The sequence below is a fragment of the Paraphaeosphaeria sporulosa genome, assembly GCF_001642045.1.
Source record: "Paraphaeosphaeria sporulosa strain AP3s5-JAC2a unplaced genomic scaffold CC84scaffold_6, whole genome shotgun sequence".
In the NCBI taxonomy this organism is placed as follows: Eukaryota; Fungi; Ascomycota; class Dothideomycetes; order Pleosporales; family Didymosphaeriaceae; genus Paraphaeosphaeria; species Paraphaeosphaeria sporulosa.
Genome location: NW_017253365.1, coordinates 1922064 through 1937573, shown reverse-complemented (window position 1 = coordinate 1937573; position 15510 = coordinate 1922064). Strand labels below are relative to the sequence as shown.

The following is a 15510-nucleotide window of genomic DNA, read 5'->3' as shown; positions in this document are numbered from 1 at the left end:
CGACGTCATTCGTGTTGCCTTTTGGTCGCATGTGTTACGTACGCTGCTTTCAATTCGGTTTCGTCGTTCCAGAACTCCTCCCCAACACCACATATTCTGTGCCAGCCTTTCTTTTTAGAATCAGAACTGAAGGACACAGTCGGTCTTCCTGGTATCTTTTTGTCGACTGCTTGAGATGATCCAACGGGAGACGTGCTTGCCAGAAATCCTCCCCGGGACGGACATGGGTTTGATTTTTGTGTCTCTAAGGAGAGGACCAGAAACGTATCGCGGTCTCGTCTGTATCTTTTAGTTCCCTGCAATGCGCAAAGCGGAAAAAGTGGTGAGCAAAGCAAAGGAATCGAGTGCAAGAGTGGAATTGTGTACGTGACAACCGTCCGTAGCTGAAGCGTCTTAAGATGGAGGTTGCAAATCTGGACAAGCTAGCAGGCGGGCTGTTTGCTCCAAGCCCTATCCTCGGCCTGTCTCGAAAGCAGAGGTGGCTAGCGGTATGTCTCTTGTTTCGAAGGCGTGCGACGACACGGAGAAATTCTTGCATCCACATACATCTGGGTACATTATCTACTTAGACTGAGTTACTTTCCACATATGCTTCGCCTCGAATCCGAGTTTCAAACTTTATGCCATCGGCATCTTCTGACCTGGGATAGCATCGATCCCTGGCATAGCGATCAGCATTCTGCACCATGATAAAACACATCTCAACTCACAGGCATCATCTCCGACATCCTCATCCACTTTCTTCGGTATGGAGCATCTGTTCATCTCCTCAATACTCTGCGTCTTCATCGTCTTACACTGCACATAGCACTCCTCGTCCAGAATTTTCTGCAGCGAGTCGTCCTTCCAGCCAAACACATAGTCGCCATGGTTTCCGAACCCAGTTCTATATGACTCAGTTCCCAGCTCAATTTGCCATGCAGATGTGAGGAAGAGGCTACTTACGTGTCTCCGAAGGACCAGACGAATGGCTGCGAGCCATCCGTGGGCCAATCCGCCTTCTTGTTGAACGCTTTCGTCTCGAAGATGACCTCGTACATGACCTGCGCCACACGTACAGGATGCGACGCCGGACATGGGCCCTGGTTCTCAAATGTACCGTTCGCGGGATACGACATGTGCGAGATGTGGTCTGGGCTGTCGAGGTCGACGCCGTTCCAACAGCTTCCTGTGCTCAGCCAATGTAAGCCTGGTGAGAAAGGGGATGGGCACTTACGTAGGGAAGCGTAGATTAACCATGATGCCAGCGGGGCAGGGCTTGGCTGGGAAGTCTTTCGTCTCGGGGTAGCGCGTGTTCATGTCTTGTAGGCAGGTGTATGTAAGTTGAGGGTATTTGTCGGCTTCGGGTTTGGTCGAGGCGCTGGGTGAGCCGATAAGCATGCGGAAGCCCTGTAAGCGTTGAGTATGGTTCATACGAGGGAGAGGTAGGCCTTACGGGTTGGAAAGCTTTGACTTTGGCCTTTTGTTGGAAGTCCTGTGTGATCACCATGAGTTCTTCTCCGGACATTCTCCGCATTGCAGGCTGGCTTACCCCAAGAGAGGCTTGCATGTAGTATACGGTCATCCCGCCCCTTTGAGCTTCAAATCCTACGTTGCCCTTTTGTGGAACTCTCTTGTACGTGCCATTGCGAGCACGGAAGAACAAGGAAGCAGTCCAGTAGTTGCTGAAGTCCTCTGCCGATTATCAGGATTAATTACTAATCAATTGGATTCGCTCACGCACCTGAAGGCTGGCATGATGTGCAAGTGGAGAGCTTGGCCAGGTCGTGGTCCTCCTTGTACATGGAAGCGTTGAAGGAGTTACCGCCTGTGATCTGATCAGCAGGGCAGCTCCGCTACTTCTATGCACATTCAGAGACACGTGTTGGACTTATGACAAGGCTCCTTGTATGGATTGTTCCTACCTATGATCTGATGTAGATGTGGACTCGGTTCCATGCCCGGATTCACCAGCGGGTCCAGTCTGTCGACGACGAGCTGTGAGCATCCGAAACGAATCAGCGCCTGTGAGGGCCGAATAAGCGCCAAAGCGATGAGCGAAGTCCAGTACATCGTGGCACTTGAAATATTGCTGACAGGTAAGAGGTAGTGTGGACGGACACGATTGAGACAGTCGAGGAAGACACTCGCTTTTAGTGAACACTATCTGCTATCCGAAGTCAATGCATGGCTTTGATTGCTGCTGCGGGAGAATAATTTGAACCGTACGTCGGGTATGTCGAGCCGCTCACGATGCTGGCTGAGATGTATGATCTGCATGTCCACTATTTGTGCAAGTTGCTGTTGAGAGATGGTACCCTACGAATGTGTACTGCTAAAAGAACTGCCGGCACCGCTGGCCTGTGAAGCTATCAACCTCATATCGGAAGCGTCAACGCAATATCGGAAACGTGGGTGCGGTCGAACCAGGATGCTGGTGCAACCTCACACTTTTGATGCACGCCACCATAGATGCGATATCGAATGGCACAATCCTCGATATGCTCAAGATGGTGAGGGAAATGTGGCTTATTGAGCTCACACATCGCATCAACAAAATATGCGTCTCGCGCCGTAAGGTTAGCTTTCGGTTGTCCACGATACGTTGCCGCATCGCCCCTTCCAATTTAGCCGGGGAAGGTCCATGTGCCTGACTACTGTAGAGCTGTCAGTTCTCAAGGCAGTCTGCCCACTTCGTGCGGACGTCGGTGACTGTACAGGGCTGGTGCAATGGCCGATGGAGGACGGCGATGAAAGGGACAGATGCAGAGGATCTTGACGAAGCGGCACGGTTGGTTGCGGACGAGCATCCTCCAAGAGCAGCACCTTCCTCCGGAAACTCACAGCCTCGGCGATGGCATTTTGAGGTTATGTTGAAGTCTCACGAGAAGTCCAATGGGACAAGACCTAGTCCAGCCAGTGAATGGCAGCGTTCGCATTGGTGCATGCGGTCGATCAGTCGAACCTGGGGCCGTCAGCCGCCGACGTAAGATACCCGAGGCTGCGGGGATTGCGAGGTGTAGTGCCCCGGGTCGCGATGTTTCTGGAGCTCAGTCCTCGGAGAGGCAAGACGCCTCGTTTCAATTACCATTCCTGTAGCGCTAGGTGCCGCCCCCTTCAGTCGCGATGAGACAGGCAGTCTCAGGGCATCGACACCGTGTCCTGGGATGCGCCTGAAGCCTCCCATCCCTCACCCGCAGAGCCCCTCGACAGCTGGGAGCCGAGATTGGTCCAATCCAAACACAGCAGCGTCCGACCCCGCCGTGTGCATTGGGCTTGCCAGCCCTTTCGCGCTCATGCGATGCGACGCCCCTCAGCCGCCGCCGACCCAACCGCAGGCCGCAGCGACAAGAGCCCAAGTCCGCGACCAGGCGCTGTGCGCGCAAATTTCTCGCTCTCGACCCACCACGTCTTCAGTGCCCTGGTCGTGCTGCTAGTGCTTGTTTTGCAGTTCCTAGCCCCGCGCCTGCCGCACGAGCTCCTCCGCCTCACGCCCACAAACGACTCTCGCGATCCCACCCTCTCCGCGTTCTCCCCCCGCGAACACCCTCTGCACAGAGAACCCCCCGTCTGCCCGAGTCCCTCGCAGCGCACCGCGTCCGCCGGCACCTTCAACAAGCGAATCAACAGAGACACCGCGCGCAGCATGGCATTGGCAGAGCAGGCAAAGCGCGTCGCCGACGAGTTCAGCTTCGGGCCCGATGCCGTCAACAAGGCTGTGAAGGAGTTCATTCGGGAGATGGGTACGTGGTGCACTGGCACTCCAAACCCCCCAAACCCCACCGGCAGGCACTGACAGCGCGCAGACGAGGGCCTGTTGCAGGAGGGCACAGAGCTGAGCCAGATCCCCACTTACGTCACTGCCGTCCCCAATGGCACCGAGAAGGTGGGACCCCACCACAACACACCACAACAACAACAACAATGGCACGGCTAATGCGCACCAGGGCCTCTACATGGCCGTCGACCTCGGCGGCACCAACTTCCGCGTGTGCTCCATTCAATTGCATGGCAACACCACCTTCTCGCTCACCCAGAGCAAGGTCGCCATACCCAAGGAGCTCATGGTCGCGAAGACGTCCCAGGAGCTTTTCTCTTTCCTCGCGAAGCAGATCGAGAACTTCCTCAAGGCGCACCATGAGGAACACTACACTGGCTTCCTCAGGCGCAGGAATACCGGAGGAGACGCCAAGGAGGAGGAAATTTTCAACCTGGGCTTCACCTTCTCGTTCCCCGTGAACCAGATTGGCATCAACAAAGGCCTGCTCATGCGATGGACCAAGGGTTTTGATATTGCTGACGCTGTAGGCAAAGACGTGTGCGCCCTGCTTCAGACAGAAATCGACGCATTGGGCCTTCCCGTTCGTGTAGCCGCTCTTGTCAATGATACCGTCGGAACCCTCATGGCTCGCTCGTACACCTCTCCCGGGAAGACCGGTACGCTGCTGGGCGCAATCTTCGGCACTGGCACAAACGGCGCATACGTGGAGAAGCTCGACAAGGTCACAAAGCTCACAAAGAGCAAAGACTCGGGCGACTACGACAAGTCGACGGGCGAGATGATCGTCAACACCGAGTGGGGCTCGTTCGACAACTCGCTGCGTACTCTCCCGAACACTCCTTACGACACGGAGCTCGACGAGAAGTCTGTGAACCCGGGCATACAAATGTTCGAGAAGCGCGTATCTGGCATGTTCCTCGGCGAGATCCTGCGTCTAGCCATCATCGGCCTTCTCAAAGACCCCACTTTCCCGCTCTTCCGTGACGAGAACTCGGCACAGAACGACATCCATAGCACTACCCAGATCTACGACAACTCGCCGCTGTACAAGCAGTGGGGCATTGACACCAGCTTCCTCAGCATCTGCGCCGGAGACACTAGCCCTGGCTACAGGATGATTAGGCAGACCCTGGACAAAGACTACGGCATCACCGCCGTGAGCGCCGAGGACGCAGAAGCCGTCAGGGCCATCGCAGCCGCAATTGGGCGTCGCGCAGCACGTCTTGCAGCCGTTGCGATTGCTGGCATTGTCATCAACACCGGCAGACTAGACGGTGCTAAGGGCACCGCAACAACAGAGCAAAAGGAGGGCATCAACCCCCCGAGAGGCGACGTGGAGCCCTCCGAAGAGGATGTCATCGATGTTGGTGTCGATGGCTCGCTCGTGGAATTTTACCCCAATTTTGAGGACCACATTCGCGAAGCGCTGCGCGAGATAGAAAGCATTGGCGAGAAGGGTGAGAAGCGCATCAGAATTGGGATTGCCAAGGACGGCTCTGGTGTTGGCGCAGCATTGATTGCGCTTGTGGCGGGTAGAGTCAATGTTGACACGGAGTAGAGGCAACGACGTGATGAAGAGCTGGTACTGGGGCAAAATCCATGGTGACACGAATCTTGGTGCTAAATTAGCATATACCTACAATGAAGGATAAAGTGCGGAGTCAGCTTGCTGCATAATGTTTATGTGATACGTCGTAAATACGATCAAGTTCTTCCATTGACATCCGCTGAAGAGTGCCCCTTGTGCTTTGTCTCTCTTCGACAGAAATGATGAAATATCATTGTTCGGCTCACCAGCACTTGATGCTTCGTCTCGCTTTATTCGGCTAACAGGAAACCCCCAAGGTCTGAGGGTTAGAGTCCGAGTTGTCAGGAAGAAAAATCCATCGCCATTGGAATATCGTACTCTTATCTCAAGTCTCAGCATTCCAGCCTCACGGTACAAATTTCATGTCGTATTACGACCAGATGTGGTGCATTCATCTAGATACCTCGGCCTGAACTCTGCCATTGTCGCTGGGAACTCAGCAAAGAGATAAGTGCTCTTCCAGTACGATGAACACAGAATGGCGATGTCGACATTACCGCGATTATGCTCAAAGTCTGTGCAGCATGAATTCGTACAACTGCAACCCGAGTCTGTAGTCAGTCATCTAAGACTACAGTATCCTTGACCCAGCAAAAACTCAGTATCTCGAACTTGGGATGAATAAATTCAACTTCCTCGCACGCGCGCGGCGCCTCGAACATTGTGTGACCGCCATCCTGTCCGAGGGTTCGAGTCGCTGCTTCGCAAGAGAAAAATCTCAAAAACTACTACTTCAATCGCCTATGGATTTTGCAATTCTCGCCCAAAAGTAACAATTCTGGGGTTCATTGACGCGTACAAGCCAGAGGAGTAGCATGATGCACGTTAAGACCGTCCAGGACCGCCAGAAAAATGACAAAAATGAAAACCGCCCGACCAGGGACTCGAACCCTGAGCCTTGGGATTAAAAGTCCCACGCGCTAACCAATTGTGCCAGCCGGGCGTTGAGAAGATTCACGACTATTTTGATGTCGGGGAAATTTCTTGACTGATGACGAATTTTGAAAATATACAATATATATCCCCAGCGTAACGAGTTCAGCAGCAGGAGTATGCTAGGCAAGAGTTTAAAAGTCAGATAATGCAGTTTGTGGGCGATTGAGGCTGGCGGAGCGGGGTAGTGGAGCTTGGTGGGGCGGGACGGCGCCTTGGATGCGTCATTGACTATTATGGAATGCGTACACGAACGCAAAAGCGGTAATGTGCGAAACGGGACTCTAGCACTGCTTTGGGATCGTTCTGTTATATTGGCTTGATACATGGAGCTGTTTAACTAATTAACTAACAGGTACAGTCGGTTCAAAGAGCAAAACTTGCATGAGCGCTGCTAGGAAATCTGTCCAGAGGGGAGCGACCAGTCTCAATATACCAGGGCAGCAAGAGATGCTGACTAAGTCAGTTCACTCAGTACTATCCTGCTATCAAAAAACAGAATAAATGCTGAACAGCGCAGTTATCGTTTGGCGCGATCAACATCTCCACAAGTCCAAAACGTGCTTCTGATGTACGAGATCGCCACTGCAGTAGCAAAAACCTCGGTATAGAATTAGCTCCAGACCCTCGAAAAAGGTGGCGGGTTCCATGTGTATCTCTTGTTAATGCTGACCTGTGTTGCAAATGCGTGCACGGCGCGCCCATGACGGCTTATGCAAGCAAACCAGCAAGTGCGGACCAAGCGCCATCACGGAAGCCTTCTCGTAGTTTCGGTTGCACCACCACCCCAAGTATAAGACTCTCCGCCCGCCTTAACGTCCACCAAAACAACAATCGCGCCAATATAGAGGGTCGCATATTCCTCACTCTAAAAGCAGTTTCCGGATCCTAAAGTAAACATGGCCGACATCAAACACCCCTCCTCCCTCTCGGATCTACAAGCCCTCTTCGCCTCAACCACCTACGTCGCCGTCGATTTCTACGCCGACTGGTGCGGCCCCTGCAAGCAAATCGCGCCGTACTACGCCAATCTAGCGAAGCAGCACGGCGTAGACGGCACACTAGCGTTCGCAAAGGTCAACGTGGACAACGCGCAGGACATTGCGGCCGCGTACAGGGTACAGGCGATGCCGACGTTTATGTTCTTCAAGGAGGGCAAGCAGGTCGCTGTCAATGGGAACAAGATGATCCAGGGGGCGGATGTGAAGAGTTTGGGGGCGGCGGCAGAGAAGTTGGGGGGGTTGGCGAAGAAGAAGGCGGGGTTGTAGGAGGGGGAGCACGTCTGCGCAGTTTGAGTAATGGGAAAGCCATGTTGGAGTCAATGCCCTCGAGTCGTTGATGTTGGGGAGCTTCCGGGAGTAATTGCGGTAACGCTATTGCGATCAAGAGACACCGTTTCAAGCCCGTACCCCTCGCCATCGCTCCCTCCTACTACACGTCTTGGGGCATCAACACACACGACCGATCACACTAAAGCCTTTCTGTCTTTCTCTCCTGACGACCTGGCAATCTAATTACCGAGATCTTCCCTAAGTGTTCTCACCCGACGATCGCATCCTTGAGTCTACATGCTCCGGTAGTCTGGGTTCGGTATCCCGATCTGCATCGCTATTCTTAGTTTTGGCGCTGGTGGGGTTTGAGATCCTGAACTTGCCATTCTCGGTTCTGTGTAAACAGGGAATGTCGACGGGCTTCGCACCCTTGTGTCTGACAAAAGATCGCTCGTTCTTAGATATGGACCTGATCTCGGTCCATGGCATGTTGGGGGTGTGGTGGATTGGTGTGGAATGGCGGATTGGAGGCACTGAATCACAGTTCGGTCTTTTTACGACGTGCGGCAGTTTTGCTCCACCGTCTATGGGCAAAGCGATAGTGTAGAAGAGTAATAGTAGCCTGGGGTAATCGATCACAGTTCAAGGTCAATACAAGCGGAAACTTGCGGAGGAGTGTTGGAATGTTACGCGGCTACTTATGTTGTAGAACTACTCTGTACGGGTTCACATTGAGATTGAATGTCTAAGAGCGATATCTGGCTACACGATAATGCACTCCTCACTGATGTATATGGTAATGATGTGATTCACATGCAAGACACGGCGTAGCTTCTTTCTGGCTGTCAATGAATGCGAGTGCTAAGACAGTGTGGGTGACTCACGTCCTTGACGTCGGCAACAGGTCAATGTCTGTACGGGAAACGGCCGGCTGGTAGTGGCGGATGAGTCTACCCGTGGAATCCTACAGGCTCAAACAAGCACAAAATACGACCCTACGAACTGCTCATGCAGGTCGATCAAAGCCCTATAGGGCGATCAGTATGCCCAGTTATCTTCTAGAAAGGTTCGCTTTGCTGGCGCGTCCACCGCCTGCCAGACGGCCCTGGATCGGCTGATTCGGTGCATCGCGTATCCAGCATTGACGCGATTAGGATTAGACACCCCAAACGGCCGTCGGACCACCCAACAGAGGGGCTAACACACCGTTTGATAGCCATACAAAGGTGCCGAGTTTCGTGTGGAAGAAGCGGTCGGCATCCCCGCCGAAGGGGTGGCTGCCGTAGCGCGCATCCCCGCATCACCTCTGACTGGGAGCAAGGGCACGCGCGCATAACCAATGGTTACGCGCAAGAGTCGGTGAGACCGAACAACAGCACCCGCGCGCGGGAACAATGATAGAATTGAGGTTATCCGGAAGCCTGTCCGTCTCCCGCTTCGGGATGGAGTTGTCTGGCGCCAATGTCAATCGCGGTGGGTCCGGTGGGTGTAGTAATGTCGAATGACAAGCGGAGCTCACAGAGAGCCGCACTACACCGTCTTCGATGGAGTTGTTGGCGGCCATGGCGGTGGACATAAAGAATCGGTGTCGTCTCGAACAGGCGCTCGAAGGATGCTTCGAAACGGAACGGATCTGAACCAAACCAAACGCATTTCGGGCGCTAAGTCTCGTCCTGACCATGACACCCACCCGACGCCGCAGGTCTTCGCGCGAAGACATGGTAGTACCCAACTGTGAGTATCTCCGCCCTGATTCGTCTGCGATGGCTGCCTGCAATACGGCTGCACCGCACCTCGGAGAGGTACATGAGCCTGAGGCTGACGCTGGCCTGAGCCACACCAGCAGCGCAGCGGAACCCCGCCAATGTGCTGTCCCTGGACAGCGTCCTCGAAGATTCCATAACCCTAAACCCTCTCGGCGAATGGTTGCAGTCGCCCGACGAGGACATCCACGCGCGCCTCGCACGCTTCTCTTCGTTTTCTGACGGCCTGGGGCCGTCACCTTCCATTCCGCCGTGTTCGCACTCGCTCTCTGTCCGCAGCACCGGCTCCTCGATGGCACCCACATGCGTCCACCACCAGTCCAACGCCTCTACACAAGCACCCTCTCTTGCCAACTTTTCCGAAGCAACCCCGACCGAAACTTCCATCAGCACAGGGCAAGCTAGCTTCTTCACTGGCGGTGTGCCGCTGCTTGAGGATGATAACGGGGTACTCGTGCGTCCGCAGCACACATGCCGGAACCCAGTGTATGAGTGCGCGTTCTGGTTCTTGAGATGCTCGTACATCTCGTACAACATGGAGGAGTGGCATACGCACTGTCTCAGCCATTTCCATGGCGAGGAACCTCCTCGGTCGGTGCGATGTCCGCTCTGCGAATGGGAGTACCTTGGCGACGACGGAAAGATAGCGTGGGACCGTAGAATGGACCACATTGCGTATGAACACTTCCAGCGCGGACAGACCTTGAAGACCAGCCGACCGGACTTTGGTCTCTTCCACCACCTTTGGAACAAACGACTGATCGACGACCAAGACTTGAAGGAGCTGAAGGGTGGAAACCATAATTTGACAAGGGAGCCCCGCGCCTTTTCGGTGACGGGGACAGGCCGCCGCGACAGAGACCGGCGGAGGCAGCCGCAGCGAACCCAACACATTGGCGATTTGAGACGTCAGGTGGCACCCGTCCGTACATAGGTTGGTCGGCTGCCGTACATGTACCACTGAAACAGTGCGGGTGGTACGTACCGCCGCCCTCACTGGCCGGTGGACCTCGTCTTCGCCAGCTTTCTGGCTTCCTGCATCTTTGGCACTTCAGCTTCGCGTTATGGCCCGTTTGACTGGACCACCTCCTTCTTCCCCACTCGATACCCGCTTCATGTTTCTTGATATACCTCGACTCCCGGTATGCAGTCTCTGTAGTACCGCGACGTAATGACTCGCTTGATGAAGGTGTCTTGACATCTTTGGCGTTCTGGAAAAAATCATAGCGTTTTTTATGTTTTGTTTTTCAGCGTCGCTGCTTGTATCCGGATTCGGCTGTTGTATTAAATTGAACGCTTGCTTGGGTTGGATCTGGATGGACTTTCTTAGAAAGACTACCACTGGAAGCGACCTCCGAGAGAGAGAGTGTGTGTGTGAATGAGTGTGTACGCATGAAACGATTAGCGTAGTCATATGATTTCATATTCTCAGCAGCGCAAGCGGCTGTCGCTTTCTTGTATCTTCCCCCTCGCATTCCCTTCCCTCCAGCCCCTGCCAGGCCCTGTTTGCCTGCTTTGTGGCCATGGCAACACGCGATACGATTCGTCGCATTCAGAACCAGCAGCCTTGCCGTCTGACCCGCGTGTCGCGAAAATCTCTCAACCTTGTGGCGGGCTGTTTAATGTGGGTGCCTTGCGCGGGCGCCTGATGTAGCTTAGTGGTTACGCGATTAGGAAGGGCTACGCGTGTGGTTCGCATTTCGCGGGCCATGCGAACGCCTGCGCGTCTAATAGACGGCTCGAGGAGAGTGAGGTTGGGCTGGACGGAAATTGAGAGGGCCAGGGTATCTATATCACCTTGTACGATGGCTGGGATCGACGCGTCAAAACTTGCTTTGAGGATCATGGGCGTGGAAGGTGCGGCCCAACAGGCTCCTCAACAGGATTGGTTACCTTGGACTGTCTACGAGTCTCATCGGTCGATTGTGTTCAATCACCTAACGGCTGCTTTATAATTCTAAAGTACTCGATCCTTCCCGTACAGACTCAAGAAGCTGACCGCGAACTATACCCTTGTCCCCTTTCTCTTGTTCTCTTCTGTCTCTGTTGAGGGACATCTGCTCGGCCGTTGGTTTTGATACTTTCTTCGAATAAAATATTTGATAACTTCCGTTTACTATGAATCTTCAGACAGCTGTTCCACTTATGCAGCGGTCCATATCTACGGTAGTCTATGCCAAATCATCCGATGTAGAATGACAATCGTATGTTAAGGCACGGGATATTGCTTCGTCCCAAAAGGGGTAATGTCAGGGCTATGATGATGATTATCCCTGCTACGAACAAGCTAGCTAGATAAGATTTGCACCCTTACACATGTTATCGCGTTTCTGAAGAGAAAGGAACTAAGCAAAAATATGCGTGCCGAGGAAATTGATGATCAGTGAAAGGAAGCTGTCATGAAGAGTAGGGAGTACAGACTGAGTTGCATCGGCGCAGCTTGACGCAGTGACCTTCCAAGGTGGAAACAGAACATACAGATATATCACTGCATAGTCGCGCACATTGCGGCATTCCATCATGGTAAATGTATCAAGGCTCGAAGAGCAGCACATGCAACCCATCCCATATCAGGACCCTCCCACCTAACGCCTCATATCCTAGCCATAACCCACGCCAGTCTCGTTACCTAGAGTAATAAAAATCGCCCCCGCTGCTACTACTTCATGCCGACTAATCAGCTAAAGTCATTTAGCGGGCGTTGTTCTTCGGCGGCTCCGTAGCCGGACCCTCCGGCGTGACATAACACCTGGTCATGCCACCATCAACAACGAAGTCCGTACCGTTGACGAAGCTGCTCTCGTCACTAGCAAGGAAGAGAACTGCCTGTGCCTGCTCGATGGCCTCACCGAAACGACCGGTTGGGAAGTGGACTTCACGACGGTGGCGCTTCGCAGCGTCGTCGCCAAGCCAGTCCTGGAGGAGAGGAGTGCTGCAAGCGTTAGTACGTGATGCTTACAATGTAAAGAGAGAACTTACTTGAGTGGTGCCGGGCAAAGCGCATTGAAGCGGAAACCCTCCCTCGCGTGAACCATGGCCAATTCCCTCGTCATCGCCAAAACGGCGCCCTTGCTTGCAGTATAGGCAAGTTGCGGCGTCGCGGCGCCGACAAGAGCTACAACACTCGCAGTGTTGATGACACTGGCCTTCTTCTTGCCATGCTTCCTGAAGCTCAGGACAGCATGCTTGCTACCAAACCATACGCCCTTGACATTGATCGCCTGCGTGAGATCCCAGATTTTTTCAGGCGTGTCAACCGCATCGGCGTCATCGGCGTGCATTATGCCGGCATTGTTGAAGATAACGTCCACGCCGCCCCAGGAGTCGAGGTGCTCAACCATGGCTTGGACGTCGGCTTCTTTGGAGACATCTGTGACTTTGGTATCAAGCTTCTTGGCATCTGGGACAATGGACTTGAGCTTCTCGAGGGCCCTTTCCAAGGCGGGACCGGAGATGTCGGAGAGCAGGACGTTAGCACCTTCGCGAGCGAAGAGGATGCAGGTCTCCAGACCAATTCCTCTAGGACCGAATTAGTTGCTTTTATTGACTGTTGAAGTACGAAGCAAGTTGAAGATCTTAAGCAATTTGCTCATATGTCGAGAGCATAGCCTGGTGATTTCTACAAGTGTAGATGTGATTTCGAATAGGTGTGCCACGAACGTGTGCTGGCACTGATTCTGTTATACGTACCCGGCGGCTCCCGTTACAATACAGTTCTTTCCTTCAAGACGGCCCATGTTGAATGCCCTTGCTCTTGGATCAGGTGCTTGTATGAAATGAACACGAACCTGTGGCAGTGTTAGGAAGGTGTATGAAGCACGCAGGCGAGGCCGTGGAAAGCTCTTATAACAATGGATCTAATGACTAATTCTCGGGCAACGTGGCGGCGATCCGGCGAGCAGATGGCAAGCGTGCCGAAGGGGTCAGCTACTTACTGAGCTTCAAATGCTCTTTATTTGGTGGAGCTGCAGCTATCCGCGCTACAAGGTGGTGGTGAGGTCCGGAAAGAAAGTTTGACTGGGACGGGTACTGTCGGCGATTGTGGGCGCTCCCGAAGTCGGACCCAGGGTTAGATAAGAGTCGCACATGCGACCACGTTGCGCCGCCGCACACGCGAACAGGCATGGTGTAACTTGGGCGGTGAGGGATTGCTGCTCCTTCGTTCGATTTGAAGCTTCACTCGAATTGTACTTCGAATCCAGCATGGCGAGCTGTTTACGATGCATGCCCCTGCCCCTCCATTGGGATTGCGGGGTAATGCTGCGCGAACGGCGTCTATGAGCACCACGTCTTTATAATGATTGATTTTTTAGTTGAGCGGTTAGTAAGAATAACAAGAGCGATGCTACAAGAATGTCTTAGTATCAAGTCCATAATCTGTTATTGAACTGAAGGTTGGAGTCGCCGTGCAAGCGACAAGAGAGAAGCTCCGCCGCCAGCCATCGTCATTGGCCCGAGCTCCACAGCTATCCGTCCCAAAAGCCAGCGGACCAAACCTGCTTTATCGCTGCTATCTCCCTTCCTTCGCTTCACATACTTCAGATCCCGCTCCCATCTCCCCCTCCGCCGTTCGCTGCTCTCCCCGAGTCGTTCTGTACCCCACCGCGACCATGTCCGACGCCGAAGAAGTAACCGTCGAGCGCCTGCCCGAGCTCCTCAAGAACGACAACGCCGTCAAAGTCGCGGGCATCGATGTCGACGGCATCCTGCGCGGCAAGCTCATGGCGAAGAAGAAGTTTCTCTCCATAGCGCAAGAGGGGTTCGGGTTCTGCAGCGTCATCTTTGGCTGGGACATGCATGACCAGACCTACTTCCGGGAGCTGGGCATCTCGAACAAGGAGAACGGGTACCGCGATGTGATCGCTATACCAGACTTGTCGTCGTTCCGCAGAATACCATGGGAGAATAACGTACCATTCTTCTTAATATCATTCCATGACCCGGATACTGGAACCAGTCTGAGCGCGTGCCCGAGGAGTATATTGAAGAGGACGGTGGGCAAGCTGCGGGAGCAGGGCTACGGCGCCATGGCCGGTGGTGAGTCGTCACTGTGAATGCAGGACAGATACTGCCTGTCGCCTTTCGATATCTGACTTGTTCCTAGCCGAGTACGAATTCTACCAGTTCAGAGCACCACAGAGCCATGACGGCCCCGAACGCAACTCTTCGTCTACAGCCACCTTCCTGCGCGACAACCCCGTAAATTCGCTCCCACCGCTCACGGAAGGCATGTTCGGCTACAGCATCACGCGACCAGTGCACAACCAAGACTATTACTATGGAATCTTCGACGCATGCGCGCAGTTCAACTGTGGGATAGAAGGATGGCACACTGAATCCGGACCAGGTGTTTTTGAAGCAGTGCGTCCCATTCTGTCCTTTACGTCCACCCAGTTGACACTAATTGTGACTGACAGGCCCTCGAATTCGGCGAAATAACCGCCATGGCAGACAAGGCCTCCCTCTTCAAGCTCGTCGTCAAGTCCCTCGGCTCAAAGCACGGCATAACCCCCTGCTTCATGGCAAAGCCACGCGAAGGCCTCCCAGGAAACAGCGGCCACATGCACGTTTCCATCGTCGACGACGCCGGCAAAAACCTCTTCTACCGCGGCGAAGAGGACCCCTCCCCACCCTACCCAGACGTGCGCTTCCTGAGCGATCTCGGACGCCACTTCCTCGCCGGCTTGATCGACGGCCTCCCAGACATTATGCCCATCCTCGCCCCGAACGTGAACAGCTATAAGAGACTGGTTGAGAACTTCTGGGCGCCGGTGACGGTGAGCTGGGGCCTGGAGCACCGCGCTGCGTCTATCCGCCTTATTTCGCCGCCTACGTCCTCAGGCAAGGCGACGCGGTTCGAAGTTCGAGTTCCAGGCGCTGATACGAACCCGCACTTTGTGCTGGCTGCGATTCTGGCGCTCGGATGGCGGGGTATTGAGAAGAAGATGGAGATATCCATACCGCCGCTTGGCAAGGGCGAGGACGTGGGCGGCGCGACCGACAAGGGCGTACGGCTCGCCAAGAGCTTGAAGGAGGCCACGCAAAGATTTATGGCCAAGGATAGCGTGGCTAGAGAAGTGTTTGGTGATGAGTTTGTGGACCACTTTGGAGGGACGCGGGAGCATGAAATCAGGCTTTGGGACGAAGCCGTCACGGATTGGGAGATCAAGCGGTACATTGAGACGGTCTAGACGC

At 54.0% G+C, this 15510-nt stretch overlaps 6 protein-coding genes and 1 non-coding gene across 7 annotated transcripts; 4 read left to right on the top strand and 3 right to left on the bottom strand.

Annotated features, from left to right (window-relative positions):
* Positions 1-244: 244 nt before the first annotated feature.
* On the bottom strand, positions 245-2052 carry CC84DRAFT_1218415 (uncharacterized protein; the record flags this gene model as incomplete). Its single annotated transcript, XM_018182993.1, has 9 exons — positions 245-279; positions 642-659; positions 711-886; positions 946-1164; positions 1217-1389; positions 1436-1474; positions 1532-1674; positions 1724-1807; positions 1905-2052. 9 exons carry the CDS (start codon positions 2050-2052, stop codon positions 245-247), a joined length of 1035 nt encoding a protein of 344 aa, XP_018035385.1.
* Positions 2053-3119: 1067 nt separating this feature from the next.
* On the top strand, positions 3120-5465 carry CC84DRAFT_1148122 (uncharacterized protein). The gene is made up of 3 exons (XM_018176619.1): positions 3120-3722; positions 3786-3865; positions 3927-5465. Exons 1-3 carry the CDS (start codon positions 3281-3283, stop codon positions 5316-5318), a joined length of 1914 nt encoding a protein of 637 aa, XP_018035384.1. The 5' UTR covers positions 3120-3280; the 3' UTR covers positions 5319-5465.
* Positions 5466-6217: 752 nt separating this feature from the next.
* On the bottom strand, positions 6218-6291 carry CC84DRAFT_t52. The gene has a single exon. It is a non-coding gene; the product is annotated as a tRNA-Lys (tRNA).
* Positions 6292-6895: 604 nt separating this feature from the next.
* Positions 6896-8021, top strand: CC84DRAFT_811627 (thioredoxin-like protein). The gene has a single exon (XM_018187523.1). The coding sequence runs from the start codon at positions 7181-7183 to the stop codon at positions 7547-7549; it is 369 nt and encodes a 122-aa protein (XP_018035383.1). The 5' UTR covers positions 6896-7180; the 3' UTR covers positions 7550-8021.
* A 1574-nt stretch (positions 8022-9595) lies between these two features.
* On the top strand, positions 9596-10249 carry CC84DRAFT_1092735 (uncharacterized protein; the record flags this gene model as incomplete). Its single annotated transcript, XM_018174479.1, has 1 exon — positions 9596-10249. A coding segment is annotated over one exon (654 nt), but the record flags the coding sequence as incomplete, so codon positions are not given.
* Positions 10250-11583: 1334 nt separating this feature from the next.
* Positions 11584-13300, bottom strand: CC84DRAFT_813533 (NAD(P)-binding protein). Its single transcript, XM_018187524.1, has 4 exons — positions 13251-13300; positions 13006-13103; positions 12295-12834; positions 11584-12247 (listed from the first exon to the last, which is right to left on the bottom strand). The coding sequence occupies exons 2-4, from the start codon at positions 13050-13052 to the stop codon at positions 12007-12009; spliced, it is 828 nt and encodes a 275-aa protein (XP_018035381.1). The 5' UTR covers positions 13053-13103; positions 13251-13300; the 3' UTR covers positions 11584-12006.
* A 625-nt stretch (positions 13301-13925) lies between these two features.
* Positions 13926-15506, top strand: CC84DRAFT_1092902 (glutamine synthetase/guanido kinase; the record flags this gene model as incomplete). The annotated part of the gene is made up of 3 exons (XM_018174490.1): positions 13926-14352; positions 14420-14676; positions 14733-15506. 3 exons carry the CDS (start codon positions 13926-13928, stop codon positions 15504-15506), a joined length of 1458 nt encoding a protein of 485 aa, XP_018035380.1.
* Between the last annotated feature and the right edge of the window lie 4 nt (positions 15507-15510).